Source organism: Corvus hawaiiensis, chromosome 1 (genome assembly GCF_020740725.1).
Source record: "Corvus hawaiiensis isolate bCorHaw1 chromosome 1, bCorHaw1.pri.cur, whole genome shotgun sequence".
Classification (NCBI taxonomy): Eukaryota; Metazoa; Chordata; class Aves; order Passeriformes; family Corvidae; genus Corvus; species Corvus hawaiiensis.
Window position 1 is genome coordinate 48,132,831 of NC_063213.1, and position 22,668 is coordinate 48,155,498.

Consider the following 22,668-nt stretch of genomic DNA (forward strand, 5'->3'; position numbering starts at 1 on the left):
TAGGATTAGTTAAAGAGAAGATCATTACGGAGGTAGAGGTGTAAATCTGTGAAGCTAACAGGAGGCCAAACCTATCATACCCCCAAACCTCAGATTTATTTGCCCCTAATAATGGTTAACAGTTTTCAGCAATGTATAATTAGGGATGAATAAAATAAGTTTGACACTGGAAACCACATTTCTCAAAGCAGCAGTTTCAGTTAATTGAATCGTTATCTTTCTTGCTTCGTCTTGAGCTAAGGCTATAGTGGTTTACTATAAAATGAGCCTGTATACGAATGCCTTCAATTAGTGGAGAGGAGAGTTAATGTTCTGCAAAAAAGCAAATAACCCTTTTCCCTTTTGAGATAATTGCATATTCAGGCCTCTGTGAATTATGAAAAGTGATGACTATTTGGAAGTGACAACTTTTTGTGAGGTGTACAATTACACGAGGTATAAAGAGAAATCACCAAGAAGCTTCAAGTGGCCTTTTGTATAATATATTCTTACAAACCTTCACGCTGCACTTAAAAATGTGTGAAGACAACACATTACACATAACAAGAGTCAGACACAGGCTATCACAAAGGTTTTGGAAAGACTACAACCTAACTTAATGACTAACAAGTGTACCTAAAACTGCAGAGTACTTGTTTTAATAATCAAAAACTTTAATAATCAAAAATAATCAAAAATCAATAATCAAAAATTAAAAATCAAAAATTAAAGCAGATCTTCAGGCATTTGATCTGACTGCCACTCATCTTCTTGGGAAGAATATTCTTCTAAAGATCTACAACCTGACTGTCATGTTGCCAGCTATTTCATCAGTGTAAGCTCCTCAGTCTCCACAATTTGGGCCGCTAGCAATCATTTCCATAATGTTTGCAAGAGTTCAAATAGTTTATGTGTGCAAAGCACTGGATTAGATCTCAGAAATCTGGATTTTGTTTCTGTAAATCACCCAGATGGGTAGTCTGCAAGGTTACCACTTTATTCCTCAGTTTCTTCATCTGTAAAATGGGGATAATTATATTCCCTAGCTTTCAAAAAACATTTCAAGATATACATGGTTAATGATTAAGCAGTGTGGATAATCCCTGATGAGTAACACACAGCTGCTCATACACACTTATTCACTTTCGTATTAACGTCTTTATTTAAATTTTCGCAAAACACTCATTTTGTCAAACAGTAACTGCAAAGAAGCTTTTATCCAGCACAAGTGTAATTAGAATAGTAAAGTAGTGATGAGACTTTGAGCTCAAGGGACTATCTGGTATTTTAAGTTCAAGTAACTGCAGTAGCAAAAAGGGTTTCCAATTCAAGTCTGCCCTCTGCTGGCTTTAGCAGAACACTCCTAATAAATTTTGGATCAATAGTGTCTTTCTGTAATGAAGTGAAGGAACTAAATTAATAGAGGCTGAAACATTTATTAATTGACACCCTTATTCAGCATTTATAAAATTTTTGTAATAGTAGTTGAATGATTTGTAATTTTTTTTTTAAGTCCCACCTAGGCTCCCTGTCAGATTCATGTTCTTCAGGATTTCAGAAGTCCATCACCATATCATCCATGTTAGAGTTGCTGGAACTAAAATACAACATGGGAAGTAACATCCTGCATGTGGCTTTAAAGAAATTTAATAAAAAAACTGCAGAAAAAATATTTTGCTTGATACAATTAATGACTCTAATAGATAGTGCTGTATGTATTAGTCAAGTACTAATGCCCTAAAAGAGACCAGGATCAGTCCAGTCTAGTACTCCGTCACTAAAAGCAACCTGTCCCCTTAAAATATGAGAGGAAAAAAGCAGACCATTTACTACTGTGTTTATTTTAGAAAGAATCTTCCATCACAAATACCACACACAAACAACTCATGTCTTAACTCAGGACGACTCATTTTCCTTTCTATTTTTAAAATAGGAAGGTAATTGGGGTGTGGGGAGCTATCTTACTCATACTTACTCACACAGATTCATCTAGAGTGATTTCAACCCCAAGGTGACACTGGTGTCTGAAATACAAAATCTGCATCATTACATGCTGGATGATGTGATGGAGCTGAAAAGCCCCAGGTTTATGTATCTTGTCATCTTCATGCTTTGTTACACGTAACGGCATTTAATCTCTTGTGACTGCTACCTAAATCTAAAATAAAGGAGTACAATATTGCTTCCTCAGATGTGTACTTAATATACACTTGAAAAAAAGGGAAAAAATAAAATTATTACAGAATGGCATTTTATTTGGACCCTTTAAATGCTTGGAAATCAGGGTTAGATTCACAGCCTGTGCCAAATTTGCCTAACAGACTTTATAAAGCAGAACATAAGGAACTTTCACAAGTTCCTTGAATGTCCTCTGCATCTGCTAAAATTCTTGCTTAGATGGTTCTCATTCAAAAACGAAACCTTTAGGAGGCCATTAACATTTTACAAGAAGCAGTGAAAGGCACACAACTAATCTGCCATTATGGGTTTGAAGTCGGTTTGTTTGTTTGTTGATTTTTCTTTCTTTTTTTTTTTTTTCTCCCTCTAGGCAGGAAGCTATGGAAAAAACTACTGAAATCTCATTAATCACTCTAGTACCTACTGCTACAAATCACCCTCTTAAACTGGACTCCAAAAAAACCAGCATCTAAAATGCAGTTGTTCTGCAGTTCTAGGAGATTAAGGTTTGAGATTTTTAATAATCCTAACTGAAAAGCAGCAGCATTGATTGAAACACTGATAGGTATTTCCCTGAAAGGTCATTTCTTTTCTGTGCAATAGTGGAAAGAGTCTTAGATGAACTTAGAGGCATGTGAATCAGGCTGTCAATATATAGAGAAGACACACTTGTGTGTCTACTTGACAATGTTTTGAAGTTAGTAAAATCTAAAAACATTTGTCTGGGCTAAATATGGCATACGAATACACTAAAATAGACAAAGTATGGACAGAAATTATGCATGAAAGGCAAAAGGGAAGCATTTTAAGAGACTAAATTTTATTTTAATAGAAGAGTAAAAACTTCATTAACCATGAGTTGCACTTCATTTAATCTTGATAGCACCAGATGAGACTTGGAAAGGAAGAAAAGAGCTTTGCTTGATCGCCTTCTGGTATCTAGGAAAGGCCTTAATTACTCCTCGTTATAATACTAAATTACTGATTCTAATCTTCCATGTGCTGAAGATCTCAAAGAATTTTCAGTGAAATCTGAACTACTGAAATGCAAAAACTAAAGACAGACATAAATGTTAATACTTTTGTCCATACTGGCTGAATTTCCAAATTCTGAAAGGCAGCTCTTGCTGCAGTGTCACCTTCAGCAGGAACCTCAGGCAGCACAGCCTGAAGGGGCTTGGCCGGAGGAGGTGTGAACTGCTCCTCACCTTGTTGGTCGTGGTTAGGCCGTGCTGAATTAGGAACGTGACAAAGGTTTGTCCTTAAGTTTCTGAAGTCAGTTCACCCAAAGTGAACAATGAAGATAAATTCATACCTATGTCCAGTTAAACTAAATAATTAGTTCTACGTTTAGATATACTACGAATTATTCAGTTTGTACATATACACGACACATTTCCTTTGTTGACTGGGCAATCCTATTCAAGATCTGAAAATACACATATTTTTACCTTTCCTTTTATGCTCTGGACTCTATAGTTTGTATTACAAATTGTTAAGAACTATTATAATTACAACACTAAAACCTAGACTATGCTATGCTTCAAATTCTATTGAAATGAAAGCTATACTAAATTAAAATTTATTTTACACGTTGAAAAAAATCTTAAGTTTCAACAAACACACTTCTTGTTTTGGAAGGTACAACAAAAAAGAATACTTAAGGATATACACAATAACTGAAACTACATATAATTTATTTAACTGGGACTGAAGTCAAAACTGGCAAACTGGCAAAAAACCCACATAGACCTGTTTCACATCCACCTGGCATATTTCAGCTCAGAGGTTCTTCTTTTTGCTTTACTACATGTTTTCTCTTAGCTTATAACCAGAGTTAATTAGTAACTTGTTGTATACATTTATCTTGCAAAATCTGAGAGTGCATCCAAAAGCTCAATTGTAAATCAGTGAAGCGAGTACTGTGCATCAATCAGTTCTATTTTCAAGTATTTCATTGTCAGAAAAAATTGTTTCAGCAGCATGTTTATTTTTTGTAGTTGGATGCTAAGGAAGACTATTACAACACTCATTGAAGAGAGAAAGAGGAATATGACTTATAGTTACAATTATAATTTTTCAAATGCTGCAATTCTATGTTCTGTATCAGAGAGAAGTATTTCATTTTCACATGCAATGCTGTCAACTGATTGCAAATACTTACATTATCAGTTTCACAGTTGTTTCACCACAATATAATTTACTAAGGTCAGAATTGGTATAAAGGCAAGTATACAAGCTTTTGAAAATTCAGAACATATTGTTTTCCTCATCTTGTTTAAATCATAGTAAAAATTTGCCTAAAATAAGCATCTTTTAAGTCCTTTAAAATCTTTATAGATGTGTGCTGTTAAAACAACATATTCTTCAGCAACAAAAATCTGAGATCTGTTGACAAAGGAAAGGTTTACATTAAAATATATTTAGAGGAATATCCTCCTAGAGTTACCAAAACTTTTGCTGCTCAGCTGCTAAAAAAAGAGCTTAATTTAAAAACAACAAATGAGTAAATATGGGTATTAGTTTTGGCCTCAGAAAATCCTTTTATCCATCAGATTTTTGCGTATCACTGAAAGTTTGTAAGGAATCAGATTATTGTTTTCATCCTTGGCCAAGTACTGCAATCATAAAAACATGAAGAACTGTTGTGTCTGTAGAAAAACTATCTAAGGTAAAAAGTAGCAGTATCTCTAAGTGTAGCACTTAATTTTCATTATTAAGTAAAGATGGGTAGAATGGGAAAGTCATGCTTCAAACAACACTACAGTTGTGAAGCAGGTAATATTCAATTTTTAAGCATCTCAACAGTTCTTCTCAGAGGTCTCTAAAAGCATTTAATGAGGTTCTTTCAATGCTGTCTCACCTCAGACTGCTGTTCCTCCTCCCCTGGCCTCAGAAGCTGTAATGAAAAATAATGAGATTATAACTTCATGTTACCACTCAGTTTTGGTTTATTTTAAAATAAATTGTACAGTTACTGTATTGAATATACAAAATTACTACACTTTGCTTTTTGTTCCTGCCACTCTGATCATTCCACTAATTTTCTAGACAGGCATCTGTTGTGGTTTAACCCCGGCCAGCACTCAAACCCCACACAGCTGCCTGCTCACTATGCCTCACAAACACTGGGATCAGGGAGAGAATCGGAAAGGTAAAAGCCAGAAAACTCGAGGGTTGAGATAAAGACAGTTTAATAGGGAAAGTAAAAGCTGTGCATGCAAGCAAAGCCAAACAAGGAATTCATTCACTGCTGCCCATGGGCAGGCAGGTGTTCAGCCACTTCCAGGAGAGCAGAGCCCCATCACATCTAACAGTTACTTGGGAAGACAAATACCATCACTCCATACATCCCTCCCTTCCTGCTTCTTCCCCCCACTTTATATACTGAGCATGATGCCACATGGTCTGGAATATCCCTTTGGTCAGTTGGGGTCACCTGTCCTGGCTGTGTCTCCTCCCAGCCTCTCATGCACCCCCAGTCCCCTCACCAGCGTTACAGTATGAAAAGCAGAAAAGGCCTGGGCCCTGTGCAAGCTCTGCTCAGCAATAACAAACACATCTCTGTGTCCTCAACCCTGTGTTCAGCACAAATCCAAAACACAGCCCCATACCAGCCACTGGGAAGAAAATTACTATTACCGCAGGCCTGGGCCCTAGGGTCTATCACCGTGTCCCGCAGCCATAGGGAGGAGGAGAGAGGATCCAGCAGGCAGGAATTGTGCAGCAAGATTGATCTATTTAATTATTTTACAAACTCTTTTATAGACTTTTTTCTTCATAGTCTAATTGGACAAAGGATCAGCCACCCCTTGGGGGTGATTGGCTAAAATCCTGAAACATCCATTGTCAAAATATTTTTCTACTATACCATAAACAAGACTTTTCAAGGTTGCAGGTATTTGGTTGTTTACATAACTCTGCTACCTCTTCTGTGAGAGAGAAAAGTCTCTCACGGACTTAGAAAATAGCAAGAAAATCCTTGCTAGCAGCATTTTTGTATCTACAAATTACCTCAGCTGAAACAAGCACAGCATCTGGCAATATCACTTTTCTTGGAAATATCCCGTATCAGACAGTGACCAGAATACATCCAACAAGTATCATACAGAAATTCATATGAAGAAGATTCTAATTTGGACAGAATTTTTTTATATGTATTACAACTCTGCATTCCAAGCATGTTTTGAAACTATGCTAAATGCAAGAACTCAAATATACTCACCCCCAAGGAATCTAGGTCTCAGTAACATTCAGGTGATATTTTCTAATTCTGGTTATTTTGCACATGACCTAATTGGATAGCCTAAGTCTTTTCTATTTTGAAAAGTTTCCATTTCTAGTAGTAGTTTCCATTTATCTTTGTCTCTTCTTGTCTTTGTGAAATGAAAAGGAGCATTTCCCAAATCAGTGGTACTGCAGAGGAGCAGGGATTTATTAGACTAAATGAATAGGAATACTAAAATGGAATGGAAGGATCATCATTATTAGGCGACAATAAAAATTGGAAGTTTAGTCGTAACAATGAAGTGAAATAGAATGCCTAGTCATAATATACTACCGTTTTTACTGACATTGTAAAGATACAGCCTGCAGTGGAAATCTGCTGAAGAGCTCTTCCTTATGTTCTTGTGCTATTTATACTGATTTATGGTATAATCCTAAAGTATGAAACTTCAATAAAGCTTTAGAGCTATGGAATTCTTTAACCTGAAAGGTACCCTTTGCACTCAAAAAGACAAATTAAAGCCATCTGACCAAGTGACATTATTTCCCTGAACCTGACACTTCAGTGATTCAGTCATGTCTATAAGAATTTCAGTTCTCTCATTTACCCATAAAAATGGAAATATTTTGCCATTGTACAATGAGTATTAGTGATATTTATTTGCTGTGAAAACACTTGTAGAATTACTGCTAATCGAGTTAACAGAACAGTAGGGATTCATGTTCTTGTTGTCCCGGTTGAAACCTCTGCAATTTTGTTTCTGATTTTATTGTTATTGCTGATCACATGAAGCTACAAGGCAAAAGAAATTCAAAGAGATTTGGTTTTTTGCAACAAAAGACTTTCAGCATCTATGGTATCACTAAATTTCTTTTGTCACTCCAGCAACTGCAGCTCTTGCTCTTCTTATTTAATGGATACACCATTCCAAGTGGTTTTGTCTTCATTATCAGCCACAAGAAAAAAATCAAATAAAATCAAAATCCTTCATGGAAGTGTTACCACAATAAATTGCAAACATGAATACTCATACCACACCCATAAAATCCCACTTCTGTTTCCTCCAGGCAGTCTCTACGCCATCTTACGGTACCCATTTCTTTGGGTATTAGGTTTTCTCCCTTCACGACAGCTCATTGTTTCATGCCCCATCACAGGCATCTTTGCTTTTAGGGGCTAGTTGTCAATATTTAAATTATGTGAATAGTGCTGTCCCATGAACTTCCAGGAAGGATGACTACTGCTCTCCTTCCCCCTTTGTCAGAGTCAGTAGATCACCAAAGGACTGCTAAGCTCTCAGACCCTCTAACATCCTAGGTGACACAGGAGCCAAATAAAGGCATGGAAAACTTCTGGAGTCAGTACAACCATTTACTGTTTTATGTTTTGTTGTGGAGGTTTTGTGGGTTTGTTGGTTGGTTGGTTGGTTGGTTAGTTGGGGTCTTCTGGTGCAAATATGATATGTTGGACAGTATGAGACTATGGATGTGTGTTACGATGAAATAAGTGCTCTTCTCCAGTCACTTTTCTTAGTTTACAGACATCCTTTCACAGCTTCAGTATGTAAGATAATGTAAATCTAGACCAGCAACTACACAGAATCAACACTGGTTTATCTGCATACCAAACACACACCTTTGGGCTCTTCTAGCACTGATTTTGTTTGTGAGAAAACAGGCAAAGAAATATTAACTTTCTTGCTATTAATTTCCTGGCTTCTGTAGTTAAATCAATGAAATAACCTACAAGCTTTTAGTCAAACATTCAAATTGGCAGACGTGAGAAAAAAAGGCTAATGTTCTGTGCTCTGAAAATTATTCATTGACTCAATGTGTGAAGGGAAGAAGAGAAAGATCTGGTACATGTGGCACACTTTGGTGAGTATCCTTTCTCAGGAACATCCACAATAATTATACGCAATGTGTCACACGTGATACTGCTAAACCAATTTTCAAAGGAGACAGAGCTGTTCAATCCTTCGGATCAGGCAATTTGTACATTTGACCTTCTGAATCCCACTACAATTACAGGAAGGAAAATACCTTTTGAATTTAATTCCACTACAGTGGGTCATTATTTTACTGCAATATTTTTGAGAGATTATTAACAAGCTGTGTGCTGTAATGAACAGTTGGCTTTGTATGTTTAGAAAGAACAAGCTGTAACAGAAACCACAGTGTGGAAACAGATCCTACATGGCCTCATCTACAAAAAAAACCAAAACAATTTAATACAAACTGCTAGAAAATAGGTTCTTTACTGCAAGTAAAAAAAGCAGGTTCAGTGGTTTGAGTTCTCTTCTGAGTATGACAAGCCATTACTGATTAATGAATGTGCCTCTTGCACTACACTGGCTCAGAGCAAGAGTAAATTTGTTATGTTGAATGTTTGTACAATTCTACTTATATGTACTAATTTGAAAACTTTGACAACAGTGATATACCAAAAAAATTGAAATCCATCACAAACTTGTGGATAGAAAGACTTGTTTTCTCAATTTCCAATTAGAATTCCCAGAATTTCCCCCCAAAAGGCATATTCCTTTGGGAAAGGTATAGGCTCAGAGTCCTGTGAACTTCATACTGATGTTCATGATTAATACAGACAGCACTGGTGCCTAACCTTTCCTCAGGGATAAGCTATTCAGTTTATAAAGGAGACACTCACAAACTCTATGCCTCTACTTTACTTGTCAGATATCACTAAATATGTGTCAGTCATATGACAAGAAATACTGGTGTACCCCACATTTAATGTGTACAGAAGCACAGGGCACTTGGAGTGGTGTACAACAGGAAAGGCTGTGCACTCTGTGACATGACTGCACGTTTGTGCCATGACATCACCAAAATATTCTTCCACCCCCTCCACTTTATTCACAGACTATGGCAAAAGCAAGCCATTGGGCTGCCAGAACGCCTCATGTTGCCTGCAGTTTGCTACCCACCTGTACCTGGAGAGCAAGCAGTGAGCTAAAAGCTCCATTTTTTATCATGCTGGAATGGCAGAGCAGGCATCCATACACTGGAAGAGGAAATAGGATATCTGCATAAGTGATATTTATTGTATCCCTGAATTCTTTCTCATCTCTAAAAAGCACAGACCTGCTGTTATTCTTAATGTGACAAAACGGCTACAGAACTTCAAGTAAATGCTGCAGGCAAACCAATATATAACATGCAGAACCTTGCTACAGGTAGCAGACATGATGTAGCCTGATGGTGTTAAATGCTGCAGCTGCATTAGTAAACCTGAAGACCTGCACATGGCCTGGATCTGGCATTACAGCAAAAGGCAGGAGGCTACCTAAGAAAGAATGAAAACATGGTAATAACTTGTTGAGTCAATGGCACAGAAACTATGCAGCAAGATGTCATGTAAGTTGTGTGAAACAAATAGTAGCTTGGTGGTTAGGGCTCTGCAAGGACAGAGACCACTCATTTATTAGTCAAAAAAGAAAGTGCCTCAGTGCTTATCCGGGCTCTGAGGTTTGTAAGGACAACAAGCTCCAAGCACTGTACTGGCAGTTTCTAGGTATCAGCTCTCTCCCCATATTTCTAGTCAAGTTTCCACTCCCTGAACTCCTTGTTTCCATGGACTGAATACATCACACAGCCTGGTATCAAAGATCAAAGAATATTCTGAGTTGAAAGGGACCCACAAGGATCATCGAAGTCCAACTCCTGGCCCTGCACAGGACACCCCAAGACTCACACCATGTGCCTGAGAGCATTGTCCAAACACTTCTTGAACTCTGTCAGGCTGGTGCTGTGACCACTTCCCTGGGGAGCCTGTTCCAGTGCCCAACCACCCTCTGGGTGAAGAACCTTTTCCTGATACCTAAACCTAAACCTTCCCTGACACGGCCTCATGGAGAGCTTCATTTAGAGGCATTTCCAGTTTCCTCCAGAAACACCATCTCTACCCTTCACTTACCAAAGGCACTTCCCACCCTCCAGAGGCGGCGTGCGCGCAACACCTCGAGAGCTCCGGGGAAGAAACAAGCACAAGAGTGCGGCAGAACCCAAGGCGGGCGAGGAAGACCCACAGCATTTGTAGCCCCCGCGCCCCCTCACAGCCCCGCTGGGCCGATCCCGCTGCCGACCCCTCAGCCTGCGGCGCTGGCAGGCGGGCGCAGGTCACCCCACGGCCGCCATTTCTCCGCCCGCCCGAGGGCACAGCCAGCCCGGGTCCCCGCCCCGCAGCCCAGCGATGGGTCCCGCCCAGCGCACGGCGCTGTTACGAGAGAGGCTGGGCTCCTCCTCCTTCTCCTCCTCTTCCTCTCTGCCCCGCCGCCGGGATGCCGAAGCTTAGCAAGGAGGCCAAGCAGCGGCTACAGCAGCTCTTCAAGGGCGGCCAGTTCGCCATCCGCTGGGGCTTCATCCCCGTAGTGCTCTATCTCGGTCAGTGCCGGGCGGGGGACGCGCGGGGGTCCTCGGCGGCCATTGCCGAGGCCGGGTCCGGGGCGGCCGGGTCCCATGGCCGCTCTCCGCCCCCCCGGCCCGTCCGGGCGCTGCCGGGGAGCGGGGGGGCCGAGGGAAGGGCCCGGGCGAGCAGGGCCGCCCCGCCGCGCTCCCCCCGCCGCCCGGCCCCCGCGGCCATCGCCGCGCATGTGCGGAAGGGAGGGCGCGGTTGCCCTTGGCAGAACTGCGAGACGGGGAGGCTTTTTGTTATTGTTGGGGTTTTTGTTTGTGTGTTTGTATGTTTTTGTTTGTTTGTTTGTTTTCCTTTCTTTGTAAGAAAGTAGCATGTGACCCTCCCACTCGGCCCTAGCGAGGCCACATCTGGAGTCGAGTTCTGGGCTCGTCAGTACAGGAAAGGCGAGGAGCTGCTGGAGAGGGTCCAGCACAGGGCCACGAAGATGATTAAGGGACTGAAGCATCTCTCTTATGGGGAGAGACTGCGGAAGCTGGGCCGGTTTAGTCCAGAGAAGAGTAGAGAAGACTGGGAGGGGATCTCATCAAAGCATACAAATAACTCAAACGCAGGTGCCAGCCAAGAGGTTGGTGCCAGCCTCTTAAGTGGTGCCCAGCAACAGGATGGGGAGCAGTGGCTATAAACCATAGCACAAGAAGTTTCACCTCAACATGAGGAAGAACTACTTTGCGTTGAGAGTGGCAGAGCACTGGAACAGGCTGCCCAGGGAGGTCGTGGAGTTTCCCTCTTTGGAGACATTCCAAACCCACCTGGATGAATTCCTGTGTAACCTGCTGTAGGTGATCCTTCCTTGGCAGGGGGGTTGGATTAAAGGATCTCCAGATGTCCCTTTCAACCTAACAATTCTGTCGTTCTGTAATAAAGAGTTTTTTGCCCTTTTTCTTGCCTGGAGGCCAATCTTGTGTGAGGGCCCCTCTGGGGAGTGGGCAGAGCACCGAAGTGGCCGAACAGCAAATGGGGCTGCGATTTCACCCTGTGTCAGGGACTGCCTGCTGTAGAAGTCAGGGCTGTGCTTTTTGCACCAGGGAGTCTGTGGTGAGGAGAACGCTGAGAGCATTGCTTTGTGGCACCGAGGGCATTGCCATCCTCTAGAGGGCTGAGGTTGAATTTGCAGCAACGTACAGGTCACAGTCTCTCTCCCACCAAAAATGATGTGGCTCCTGTTTCCAAGCTGCGTTGGAACGTTAAGGGGATGCCTTGGTGTTTTGCCTGGTGCCTGGGATATATTTTGCTTTCTGTCACTGGGCTGGCCAGGCATCACTACTACACGGTAGTTCTCCTGCTGAGTTAGAGCTGGATGCCATCAGCTGTCCTTGTTAAAGAGCTTGGCCCACTTAAAACAGGCACATGTGCCACAGGCCTGACACTTTCATTCACTTCTTTTATGGTGGGGGGCCCAGGAAGGCTGATCCCTGCAATTCATCTTACTTTGTGCCCAAGCTGTCGGGCCTTTTGGGAAAAGCACCTAAACCAGGCAGGCATCTCTGCATTGCATGCAAACATGAAGGAGGGCTGGGAGCTTGATGTGTTTATGGTCAAATCTGACAGGTTGTTTTGATTAATTGAGGGGAATGCAGTGTCCAGTTTGAAGGGCTTTGGCTGTTTATAGACAGCAACCAGGGAAACGTTTGTCTCTTCAGCTGTTACAGAAGTGCTTTAACAACAACTACAAGCAAAAGAAGTAACTTCAAAAACTATGGAAAAAACTAATTAGCATTATTAGGTCTGAACTTTAATTGCATTTCCATTTTTAGTTTATCAGTTATTTTAAATTAATAAGTTTTGGGTGGGAATTTCAGCAGTGTTTTGTGACCTAATTTGTTGTTGAAATTTTGTTTTGATTTTACTTCCGTGGCAGTGTCTGTGGATGTGGGAAAGATGCTCTTTGTTCTTAGTGACATCAGAGGACATGAAATAAGTTACTTCAAATTGTATAAAGCCGCCTTACTATATTTACAGTGGTACTAACACCAGGGTGCCTAGTATATTTTTGTTATGTAGCAGTGAGAAATTTTAGTAACTAAACTAAAGTAGTTTAGGTTCCTATCTTTAGAAAATAAATGTGCTGTTCCACATCTGCATTGCCTTCTTAATAAATTTATCTGCAGTAATGAAAGTATAAGCAGATGGGAAGGGGATGTGCAGATGCTACCTCGTTTGCCATAGACATTTATTTGGAGGTGGCATGTACCCAGAGTCTGCAGGATTGGAAGAACCTCTTCTCTACTGGGATTACTTTTGAATCTGGGAGGGACGGTGTGACCCCTGTGTGTATAAAATACATGCTAAACTAAACATAGGCAAGGAAATGGTCAGAAAATTTGAGCCTGTAACTTTCTCTGAAAGGCTTTCTAGCTCGGGGCATGTACAAGGAGCCCGGTATGTGAACGTGCAATTATAGGTCATTGGTGGGGTTTTGTTGTACTTTTTTAAGCTTGCTTTGAAGTGGCTACCCTGCTTTTAAGTCAGTAAATTAGACCAATGCAGTTTTGTTAAACCTGGTTTGCTTATTTAAAAATACTGAGGGTGAGGGGAGGAGCCAGAAACATTCACATGCATAGTGTGACTGCAATTTTAAGCTGTGTTGCTGGGCAGTATGGCAGCTAAAGAACTCAGGTCGGGATGTCTAATAGCATCAAATCAGTCAAGGTTATCTTCAAAGAGCTTTTCCAGTGCATGTGAAATTAATGGAAGTTTTTCCATTAACCTTTGTGGCCTGTGTTTCAGGCAAGATGACATTAATTATTTATTTTCTGTAAATGAGGGAAATAATATATTTTTCATGAAACATTCACTTCTAGATAGCCAGTAGTGTTGAATAGTGCCTGAATTGCATGATTCTGTTTCAAGACTTTTATTTTACAGTCCAGAGAGCAAAGATACTTCATACACTAAACCTTCATTTGCTTCCCTAGCATACATATACTTAATCGATTGGTTTATTTGAGTCATTGGCTGGAAATGAGCTCTTTGTAGTTAACTTTCATTTCATTTCCCTGGGCATTAGAAAACATCTTGTTTGTTTGCAAGCTTTAGTACTAAGTAACTTTTTCAAAAAAGTGCCAGTCAGAATAGAAGATTTGAGGTTTAATTGATTTAACATTTACCATTCTGCCGTGCTAAATTGAGTGAACTGTTACTGAAATACTGCTTTTAAGTTCTGTGTCAGATGTCATTGGAGAATTGCCTGTTAGGCCTCGAGGTGCTCACTCTACACCAGTTACAGGCTCTCTCTTGGTAGAGCCCTGCCAGGTTGTGTTCCGAAAAACATTTAAAATCTGTGGGTTTGTGTGTGTAAAGTTATGTGTGTATTGATCTCTGGGACAGATGACTTCCTTGATCTCACACAGTTAGTAGACCCTGAATATTAAGTCAGGTAAAGATGCAGGTAAGACTTCTTGAAAAAAGAAAAGTGTACACTTGTATTTATTTTCTTTGCTTTCTAACCCTCATAAGAATGGCAGTTTTTGTTCAGGTTAGTGCACAGCTTCACAAATCACAATTCTCTGTTCAGTAGTTTTCTTTTTTATTGCAATTTAATGGGCTGGAATATTTTGATAGAGATTTAACTATGTAGGAGTCTGCACATATTTATTTTTATGTATGTTTGTAATGTATGTTTCACTTCAGGTTTTAAAAGAGGTGCAGATCCTGGAATGCCTGAGCCAACTATCTGGAGGTATGTATTGGTTCCAGATGTACATAGAAACCCAGTGCAGATAGTTACTGGTGTGAGTGTTGTCTCCAGCCAGCAACAGTTGTGAATGATGCTTCCATCCCTTGTTTTTAATTGTTGTGGTTCTTGTTTCTTCAGAAATTCAAATGACAAGTCAGCAAAGTTCTAGTTCTTGGGAAGGCCTTTCTCTTAATCTGGCATGGTTTTTAAGATACGGAGCTTCCTGTGTCTTTTGCGTGCTAGCTGCTCTTCTAATCTGTTGTAGAGCTAGTTTGTGCAAGTTTCGGCACTGAAGAATAACTTCTCAGCTTTCTAGAACAATTTAAACCAAAACCCAGTCTCCTTCTGCCTTTGCAAGTGAAGGAATAGCACTTCATAACAGTTGCATGAAATAAAGGGTTATATCCTTCAATATTAGTCACTGACATGAAGCAAAGTGCATTTGGCTCATGTTGCCTCTTTCTTGTGGGGCTCTTTGTTATGCTGCAGTGTTATGGCATTAGTAATGCTTAAGTCATAGTGATATTTGAGTTTTATTGAAGGGCTTCCTTGGGTCAAACTAATTAAAGTTTTGAAGAAAGGGTGGGTCTTCTGTTTTTCAAGAAATACCTTTGATTACTGTGCAGGACCAGATATTCCTGAAACAAATAATTGATGGGCTGTATTGTTTGCAGTCATAGATTAATTCTTCTAGCTTCACATAGTTACAGTGTCTAGAAATCCCACTTTTAGGATTCAGTGATTCAGTAGAAAATATGGGAAAAGAAGTAGTAAGATCATATTACAATTTCAGTTGAATCTTCTGTTGTCTTAGTAACCAAATTGCTGCAGTTGTTTGCTTGTTCACAGTGTTTCTGTGATTAGCTTCACTAGTAGTTTGAGACTGCTTTTTTTGGTGTGTATCTGTACCGTGTAAAATACATGTTTTGTACCAGAAAATATATATATACATAGATACCCCAAGCAGATGTTTGGTCTAATCCAGAGCTTACAGATGCTCATTTTTGTGAGTGCATGTTGGTGCTCTGTAGGCTTAAATTTTACTTTAAAGTTGGCATTATTTCAGTATTTTGGGAGCTAGCATTTATTCTGTATGTTTATAGAGCTGTTCCTCCAGACTTGTGTTTTACAAATACCAATTTAAAGACAAGTACATGCTGCAAATCTGACTTTCATTTCCTCCCCCCTCCCCTTTCAGTCTACTTTGGGGATGAAGGCTGTGGTGGTCCTGTTCTAGATGCAGCTGATGGACAGAGTGTCAGAAGATGCGTACATTCCAGAGGATGAGGCCGACACTTAGACCAGCTGGCTCAATCAGCTTGCTAATGACATAGGTTGTACATACAACAAAATGAAGTTTATATGGACCTAACTTATTTGCATTACGGTGTAATTAAATAAATACAATTTGAATGGATGCACATTGTTTTTAAGTCTTTACATAAGTATCACGTAATAATTTATTTATTACAGAGACCCATGGTGGGCGTTTTGGATTTTTTGTGTTTTTTTCAAAATATGGTGGTATTCAACCCCCATGCTTATCTTTGTTAATGATTGTGTTTTGGGTAAAGATTCCTTTTTATCTTCACAGTAACCAGAAAATTGAGCTAAAGTTTTAAATACTTCAGTATTCTTCAAAGGTTCCTTGCCCAAGTGTTGGTAAGCCTCTGTGGCTGGTTACTGTGCTGATCCACTTGGGGTTTTTTTCCTCCTTGTTGGATTCTTTTATCTGTGGATACAGTAAGGATTGAGGGATGTGTATGTTTGTGTTTTCTAGCACAGTCACATACTAAAAAGTATAATTTTCTGCTAAACTGACCTTTAAATACTATCTATTTTTTCTGGGATATAGGATGGGGTGGGAGGACACAGCAGTTGAGTGCTCTGGGTCTGTGTGTATACATTGCTCTAACTGTAAGAGGAAGTTTCTAATGTATAACTGAAGGAAGAAAACAAGTACTCTAAACAAGGTATATGCTTCATTTTTATGCTGAAGTCTTGCTCTTTGGACCATGGTTGTTTTGGTTTCAGTTGGTTTTCTCTCTTCTAACACTGAAGTTCAAGCGCTAAAAAGGTGACTCCTTGGTTTCTGTTAAATAGAAGCTGTGTTGGGTAGTTTGCTCTCTCCCTTCCAGAACTGTGCAGGGTGGTTTGTATCTGTGGTGATTTTTAAAAAATAATGTTTATTGGCCCTGAATTGTCATTGCAACAAAGTTATTCTAGATTTTGGCATGGCCTTTTTTTTTTAACCCCACAGATTTTCAGGCAGTTTTTATATAAATTAAATGTTTAAGAATAGGAGATTCCTCAGTTTTTAATCTGCCATGAAAATTCATGATAAAATGTTACTATGTTTAAGGGCTGTGATTGGAAAAATAGAGAGAAATGAGCCAAGGGAGAAAACTTAAATTGAAAGACAAGAATTTGAAAGAAAAAAGTGAAAACATTTATGAGAGCTAGTGCAAACCAGCATGTTCCTTAAAATGCCATTAATCATGATAATCAAATGCCATGAAATACTGGCATGGCTAATGCTGATAGACTGCTTACAGTGGAACAGAGCAAGGACTGAACGCAGAACATTTTCTCATGACCGTATTTCCTTTTGTTAGTGCAGCCTTTTTAGTGCCTTTTCTCTTCTGGTAATTTAAGATTAATGTAACTGCTCATGTGTCTTAAATTATGAAGGGAATTAAAATTTTGATTCTTTTTCTTGACTGATACTAATGATAATAGTAATGAAATAATCTGTTGGTACTTGATAGTGGCTTTAATCATGATTAGGAACATTTTTCTTCTGTTGAATTTCATGCAGTAACCTGAAATACTCAGTACTAAGGGATACAGTATTCAGTGTGAAGTAACTTGTATTTCTCTGTCAGATTTTGCATTTCACAAGGGTGTACAATACCCAAAATGCAGCAGTGGGTAGATGGACCCAAACACCTGCAGAAGTGTATTTCATGTGCTCTGTTGTGTGTCTGACATTTGGGGATGTGGTTTGTGGGTCATAACCGCCACATGGTTGCTCTGGCTGCTTTCCAAGAATGATAAATTTGGCAAGAGGTAGAGAAATAGGGAAACGTTTCCTCTTTCATTAAAAGTTTTACAAAAGCATGGCTATGTCAAGCACAGGCCACATTCTGTGACGTCTCCATGCTGAAAGTTTGTCTTAAAAATAGTTGCATTTCAGTTTTTTTTGCAACTTGGAATTACAATTATGGGATAAATATTGCTTATGCAATTCTTAAGCATATTGGGTAGGAAATTTTTGGTAATTCACTGCTACTCAAGTGTGTTTCAGGAAAGTCATTAGCATGGAACTCTTGGGTTTTCGAATTGAGGAGGAAAAAGTCTTTCATAGTACCTTCAAATCAGGTTAAATTGAATGCCAGTATGTAGTATAATGTTTGTATAATGTTTTATTTGTATGTCCAGACTTTCATTCCATATAATGCTCTTTCTGTAATTAAAAGGTGAGTGAAACTTCTCCTTAAATAAACATTTATATTCTTCCCTGGGGAAAAAAGAATAGGTATTAATCATTAAGTCTTGGTAATTAATTGTAAGATAGCAAAAAAAAAATTGGAGATATTTTTTTCTTCAGGTTTAAAAATGAAGAAATCTTTGGTATGAGTGTTTTGAAGTTACTTCGCAGTTTTTGTCATTTTCACAAAACTTGGATGTGCTTGTAAGAGCAGATCAGTGGTTTGTGAAGTTGTACATTAAACAGATTCCTGTGTAAAATCTTAGTTCCCTTAAATATGGTCAGGAAGTATGCTAGTTTTAGCAAGACTGGTATTTTTTGGTGGTGCAAGGGAAAAGAGGGCAGGTCTGTGGAGTGAGGTGGAAGGACTCTCATGTTTGTCAAGGCTGGGGACTTAAATTGAGTGTTATTAATTTCAAGTGTTTTAATCTATGATTTTTTCCTTTCCATTTTTCTCCCAGTAGAACTTGAGAAAGTTTTATTTTACTGTCGGATGGGAGATGCTTAGAAAAGAACATATATGAGTTCCCTGCTTGACTGTATTGAGCTCTGTCACTGAATCAGTGCCTTCTGCAGCCAAGTGCAGATTCTTTTCTGTGGTGGGTTTGTGATGCAGTCCTGTGAACTCTCAGTGTTGGAATAAAGTCAGTGAGTATAGTTTACTGAAAAATGAGCTGTGACTTCTACAGCTGAGCTCAAGGCTACAGTCTAGATGGGTTAAATAAAATCATTGGTGCCTTCTTGTGTTTGATGGCGGTTGTACTGACTTTTAAGGTATCCCGTTGATCTTAACCTGGAGATAAGTAAGGATTGTTTGGCTTTGTACTTTGGTGTCTTCAAAGTGGAGGTGGATCGTGCCTGTGATTGCCTTAGTGTCAGGGAAATGCCAGCTGTCACTGGAGCTTGTTGTACCTGGTGACAACCAATTATGCAAGGGACCAAGGGGGAGTCTTGAGAGTTCGGTGGTTTTCTTGGTCTTGGTGTATGGGCTGTGGATCTCCTGGTAGCAGGGTATAAAAAGAATGGTCAGTTTAGTGTCATCACTAAAGGGAAAAAAGTCTGGCTTTCAGTATAATTTTGTTCTTAATAATTTAATCTACAAAGAAACCTACTTGTGTGCTCCATAAGCTCTTCAAGGCCTGGCCAGTTGTGAGGCAAAATTAAGGTGATAGGGAGTTTGTAACAGGTTTTTAATTCTGCTACAAATTCCTGGTGTAGACACGGCTGGTACAAAGTAACTGTGCTGTATCTCACCACAGTTATAAAACAGAGGCTGTGTGATTTTATTTTTTCCTTGGATGAATTCATCAGCAAAGCTCCTATTAGCTGAACTATAACATTTAAACACGTAAACTGTGCAGATCAAATCAATGTTCAGAATTTTGTTGCAACAGGCCCATGTTGGTGAAGTATAAAAGCTGTCCTTTGCTACTTTGTACAGCTGTCTTCCAAAATGGCTGTAGGTGACAAAGAGCTGCTTAAGATCTCATCTTCTTGCATTGTGTGGTAAATGAAACAGAGACCTGACATAATGGTTTTTTATCAGAAAAATTGCTACATCAAAGTATATATACCTTGGATATTTTTGGAAGTATTTTGTTACAGGCTTGGAATTTAAGCTATGATGATACTGATGATATTTGGAAATTAAAGCTCATTACATCTGTTTTCACCACAGGAGGAGAGACCACATCCTGTTAAATGTCATATGAGTAATTTAATTTTTACAAATAACCACTTAATTGCAATTTCTAAATACTTTTCCATGATGATGTGTGATGCAATAGCCATTTCTTGGTTAAGCTTGTGGGATACGTACATTGTTTCTTGGTTATGCTTAAGTTAATTCAGGATTAGAGGATGAGTTAGATGGAGGGAATGTTTATCTGCTAAGTGGAAAATTACATTGAAGGGCAAATCAAATCTCAGTGTTTTGATTCTGAAGGTGAATGTTTGTTTTTTTAAAACAGATTTTCTCAGGAAAGATTGAATCTTAAATTCTGGTCACCGAATAGAAATCCAGACTGCAGAATTTCTGTGGAGTGTTTTCTGATGACTGCCAAAGTCAGTCTTGAAAATATACCAGGACTCGGTTAAATATGTTTAGATTACAGAAATTGGTTGATAGTAATTCATGGAAGAAGTAGCACTTCAGGGTTGAAGCCTGCAGAGGTTGCATTTTTTTGGGAACAAGGGGATGGGTGGGTTTTGGTTTTCCTCTTATGAAGAAGAGGAAAGAAATTCACTGAGAGAGATCAGAAATTGTTATCTAATCATTTGACTTGAAAAGCAAGGACTTAGTCACAAAGTTTACTGTTATATAAATATATACATATAAATATATATTTATATATATTTGCCAGCACTTCTTGACTGTGGTGTCTTTGATGGATACTACTGCATACTTACCTGTCCATCATTTTATCTTTTAAATTGAAATTAGAAAAGATTATTATTTACAAATAACAGTGGCAAACATAGGGGAAGTTTCCCATCAAGCTAAGCCAACCTAATGGCTCATTACTGCTGAAAAGTGATGCTGCTCCCATGCTTTACTGGTGGTGTAACTCTTCCATATCTTGTAGCATCGGTGTGGTTTTGCTAATCTCACCATCAGCTGTTATAAAATCTGTGGAGGCACTAGAGATGCAGGCAGTCTCTTTCGAGTAGCTGTTGTTCTTTCTAAATTTTTTCCAAACTTAGTGTTTACACCAGTGCAGTTTTAGTGTTTACACCAGTGCTGGGTAGGGGATGGTACTGCAACCTGGGAAGTCAGTCAGGCTGAAATGTTTTCCACTTTTTTTTTTTTTTTAGAAGTTTCTTACACAATAAAGTGTGGTTAAAAAATAGAAAAATGGTACTTCAGAGACTATCACTTAAAAAAACCCCTCCTACTTTTTTATTAGATTACTTTAATACTAGCTTGCATTCTGTCTTTTTGGTTTTTTGGGGGGTTGTTTGGTTTTTTTTCTCTCTTGTCCAGCATTCTGGTATTATGGCAGCTGCTCTTAGGGATATTTTGTTTCTCATCTTAAACACTTTCTGAATACTGTGGGCTTTTCTTGCATACTGTGTAATGTATGCATGCTTTTCAACATAGCTTTACCTTCTTCCTTCTTTGGGAATTCAAAAGCAGGATGAAGGCAGCTGGTTATCTGTTAAGCATTCCAAAATCTCAGTGTGGTGTTAACAACTAAGGATGAATGGAAATGTGGAGAAAGGCTAGCTGGGATGTGCAGGGCGAGGCTGGTCCTGTACAGCAGCAGCCAAAATGCTGCTTTGGTGGGTAATTTCCTATTAGGTAATTATTAGCAGGTCTTTTTTTGTTTGGGTTGTGTTAGGGGGGGTTTTTTGTTGTTGTTTTGGTTTTTTGAGTTTTCTTTGCTCAGTGAGTTGGCTGTTAGTTAGGAAGAGCTCTCTTCAATGGAAGTGTTGAGGTATTGTTGCTGAGTGTAGTTAGGACTGCTCACTTTTAATATTGTTCTGGTTTTTTTATGTGTTTGTGCTGGTCTGCCAACTAAAATAAATGCCTTTGTGTGTTTACTGGTGTAAAATGCTTTCTACACAGCAAACTGGAAAAAGGATGATAAATTGATTCATTTGAGAGGCCCTGTATCATGCTCAGCAGTGTTTAGGTCTCCTCTGACTTCATCTGAATTCCCCACTGCAAATATTTGTGTGCCAGAAGCACCAGTGAGTGTTGGTTTCAGCAAGTGGTGCTGATCCTGGGAGCAGTCCCTGAAGTTGCCACTGTGACAGGAGATTGATGGCCAGCAAGGCAGCTGCTGCATTGAAGGACCCTGAGAACTGTGGGTGGCTGTGGAGGACACACAGGTGAAATAATGGCAGCTCAGTGGCACCATCAGCGATAACTTTGTTCCAGGAAGGACTTGAAAGTTGACCTCCCTACCCAACAAATGGTAGTCTTTGCTCATCTTCTGCACCCTAAAATGTAGCAGCATTTACATGTTTACTAGAATTGCAGACAGCCTGGGGCAGCTATCAGCTAAAGGGTGCTGGTGGAACTGTCAGTGCTTGTCTGTCAGTTGCAAGGGATTTCAGCACTCCAATTCTTACACGATTTTTGGCATTTCAGGAGATCAGTGTGAGTTTGTTTAGTTGCAGTGTACATAGTAACTAATGGTGATCTCAGGCAGCCACTCTACTGGGAGAAGTGAAACCAGGAGATGCTTTTCCTTTTGGTCAGTCTTTTTTTTTTTTTTCCCCCGCTCTGTGTTCTCACATAGTAATTAGGTCCAGTGTGGGATCTACTTTGGGTCTTATAGCTGTTATTGGCATAATAAAGAAAGTTCTCTAACCAAATGGTCACTAAAAGAAAATCCCTGTGAATGTGAGCAGTGAAAAAGCTAAACCAGGCTTTCCTATGTTTCCTGGAGCATGTGCCAGCACAGTTAAAGTAGGATCTTATGTGCTCTTAGAAAACACATTCACCACAGCCATCTTTAAAGGTCTCCTTGAGATCTCCTCATTCCTTCTCCAGATGTTGCTCAGCTTGAGATGGCAGTTTTACCATATTGGGCAAAGCAGTGGTTTGGTTTGTTTTGAGCATCTGAGATGTGAGCAGTGGGTGGACTGGTCACTCTTTTGGCATCCCCAGTGGTGGAATGCATATGTGGACAATCAGATCAGTCAGAGGAAGAGGAGAGTTTACTGACATCC

At 39.6% G+C, this 22,668-nt stretch overlaps 1 protein-coding gene, 1 long non-coding RNA gene and 1 other non-coding gene across 6 annotated transcripts; 1 reads left to right on the top strand and 2 right to left on the bottom strand.

The window, feature by feature from the left end:
* Positions 1-1,117: 1,117 nt before the first annotated feature.
* LOC125325929 lies at positions 1,118-10,613 on the bottom strand. Of its 4 annotated transcripts, none has more exons than XR_007203616.1 (4): positions 10,322-10,613; positions 9,333-9,409; positions 5,021-5,056; positions 1,118-3,389 (listed from the first exon to the last, which is right to left on the bottom strand). It is a non-coding gene; the product is annotated as an uncharacterized LOC125325929 (long non-coding RNA). The 4 variants fall into 4 exon arrangements; XR_007203617.1 differs by having other exon boundaries at positions 1,118-3,472; XR_007203615.1 differs by having other exon boundaries at positions 1,118-4,545.
* On the bottom strand, positions 4,684-4,771 carry LOC125335655. The gene has a single exon (XR_007207511.1). It is a non-coding gene; the product is annotated as a small nucleolar RNA SNORD93 (small nucleolar RNA).
* Positions 10,593-15,915, top strand: TOMM7 (translocase of outer mitochondrial membrane 7). The gene is made up of 3 exons (XM_048303565.1): positions 10,593-10,788; positions 14,453-14,501; positions 15,697-15,915. The coding sequence occupies exons 1-3, from the start codon at positions 10,686-10,688 to the stop codon at positions 15,710-15,712; spliced, it is 168 nt and encodes a 55-aa protein (XP_048159522.1). The 5' UTR covers positions 10,593-10,685; the 3' UTR covers positions 15,713-15,915.
* The last annotated feature ends 6,753 nt before the right edge of the window (positions 15,916-22,668 follow it).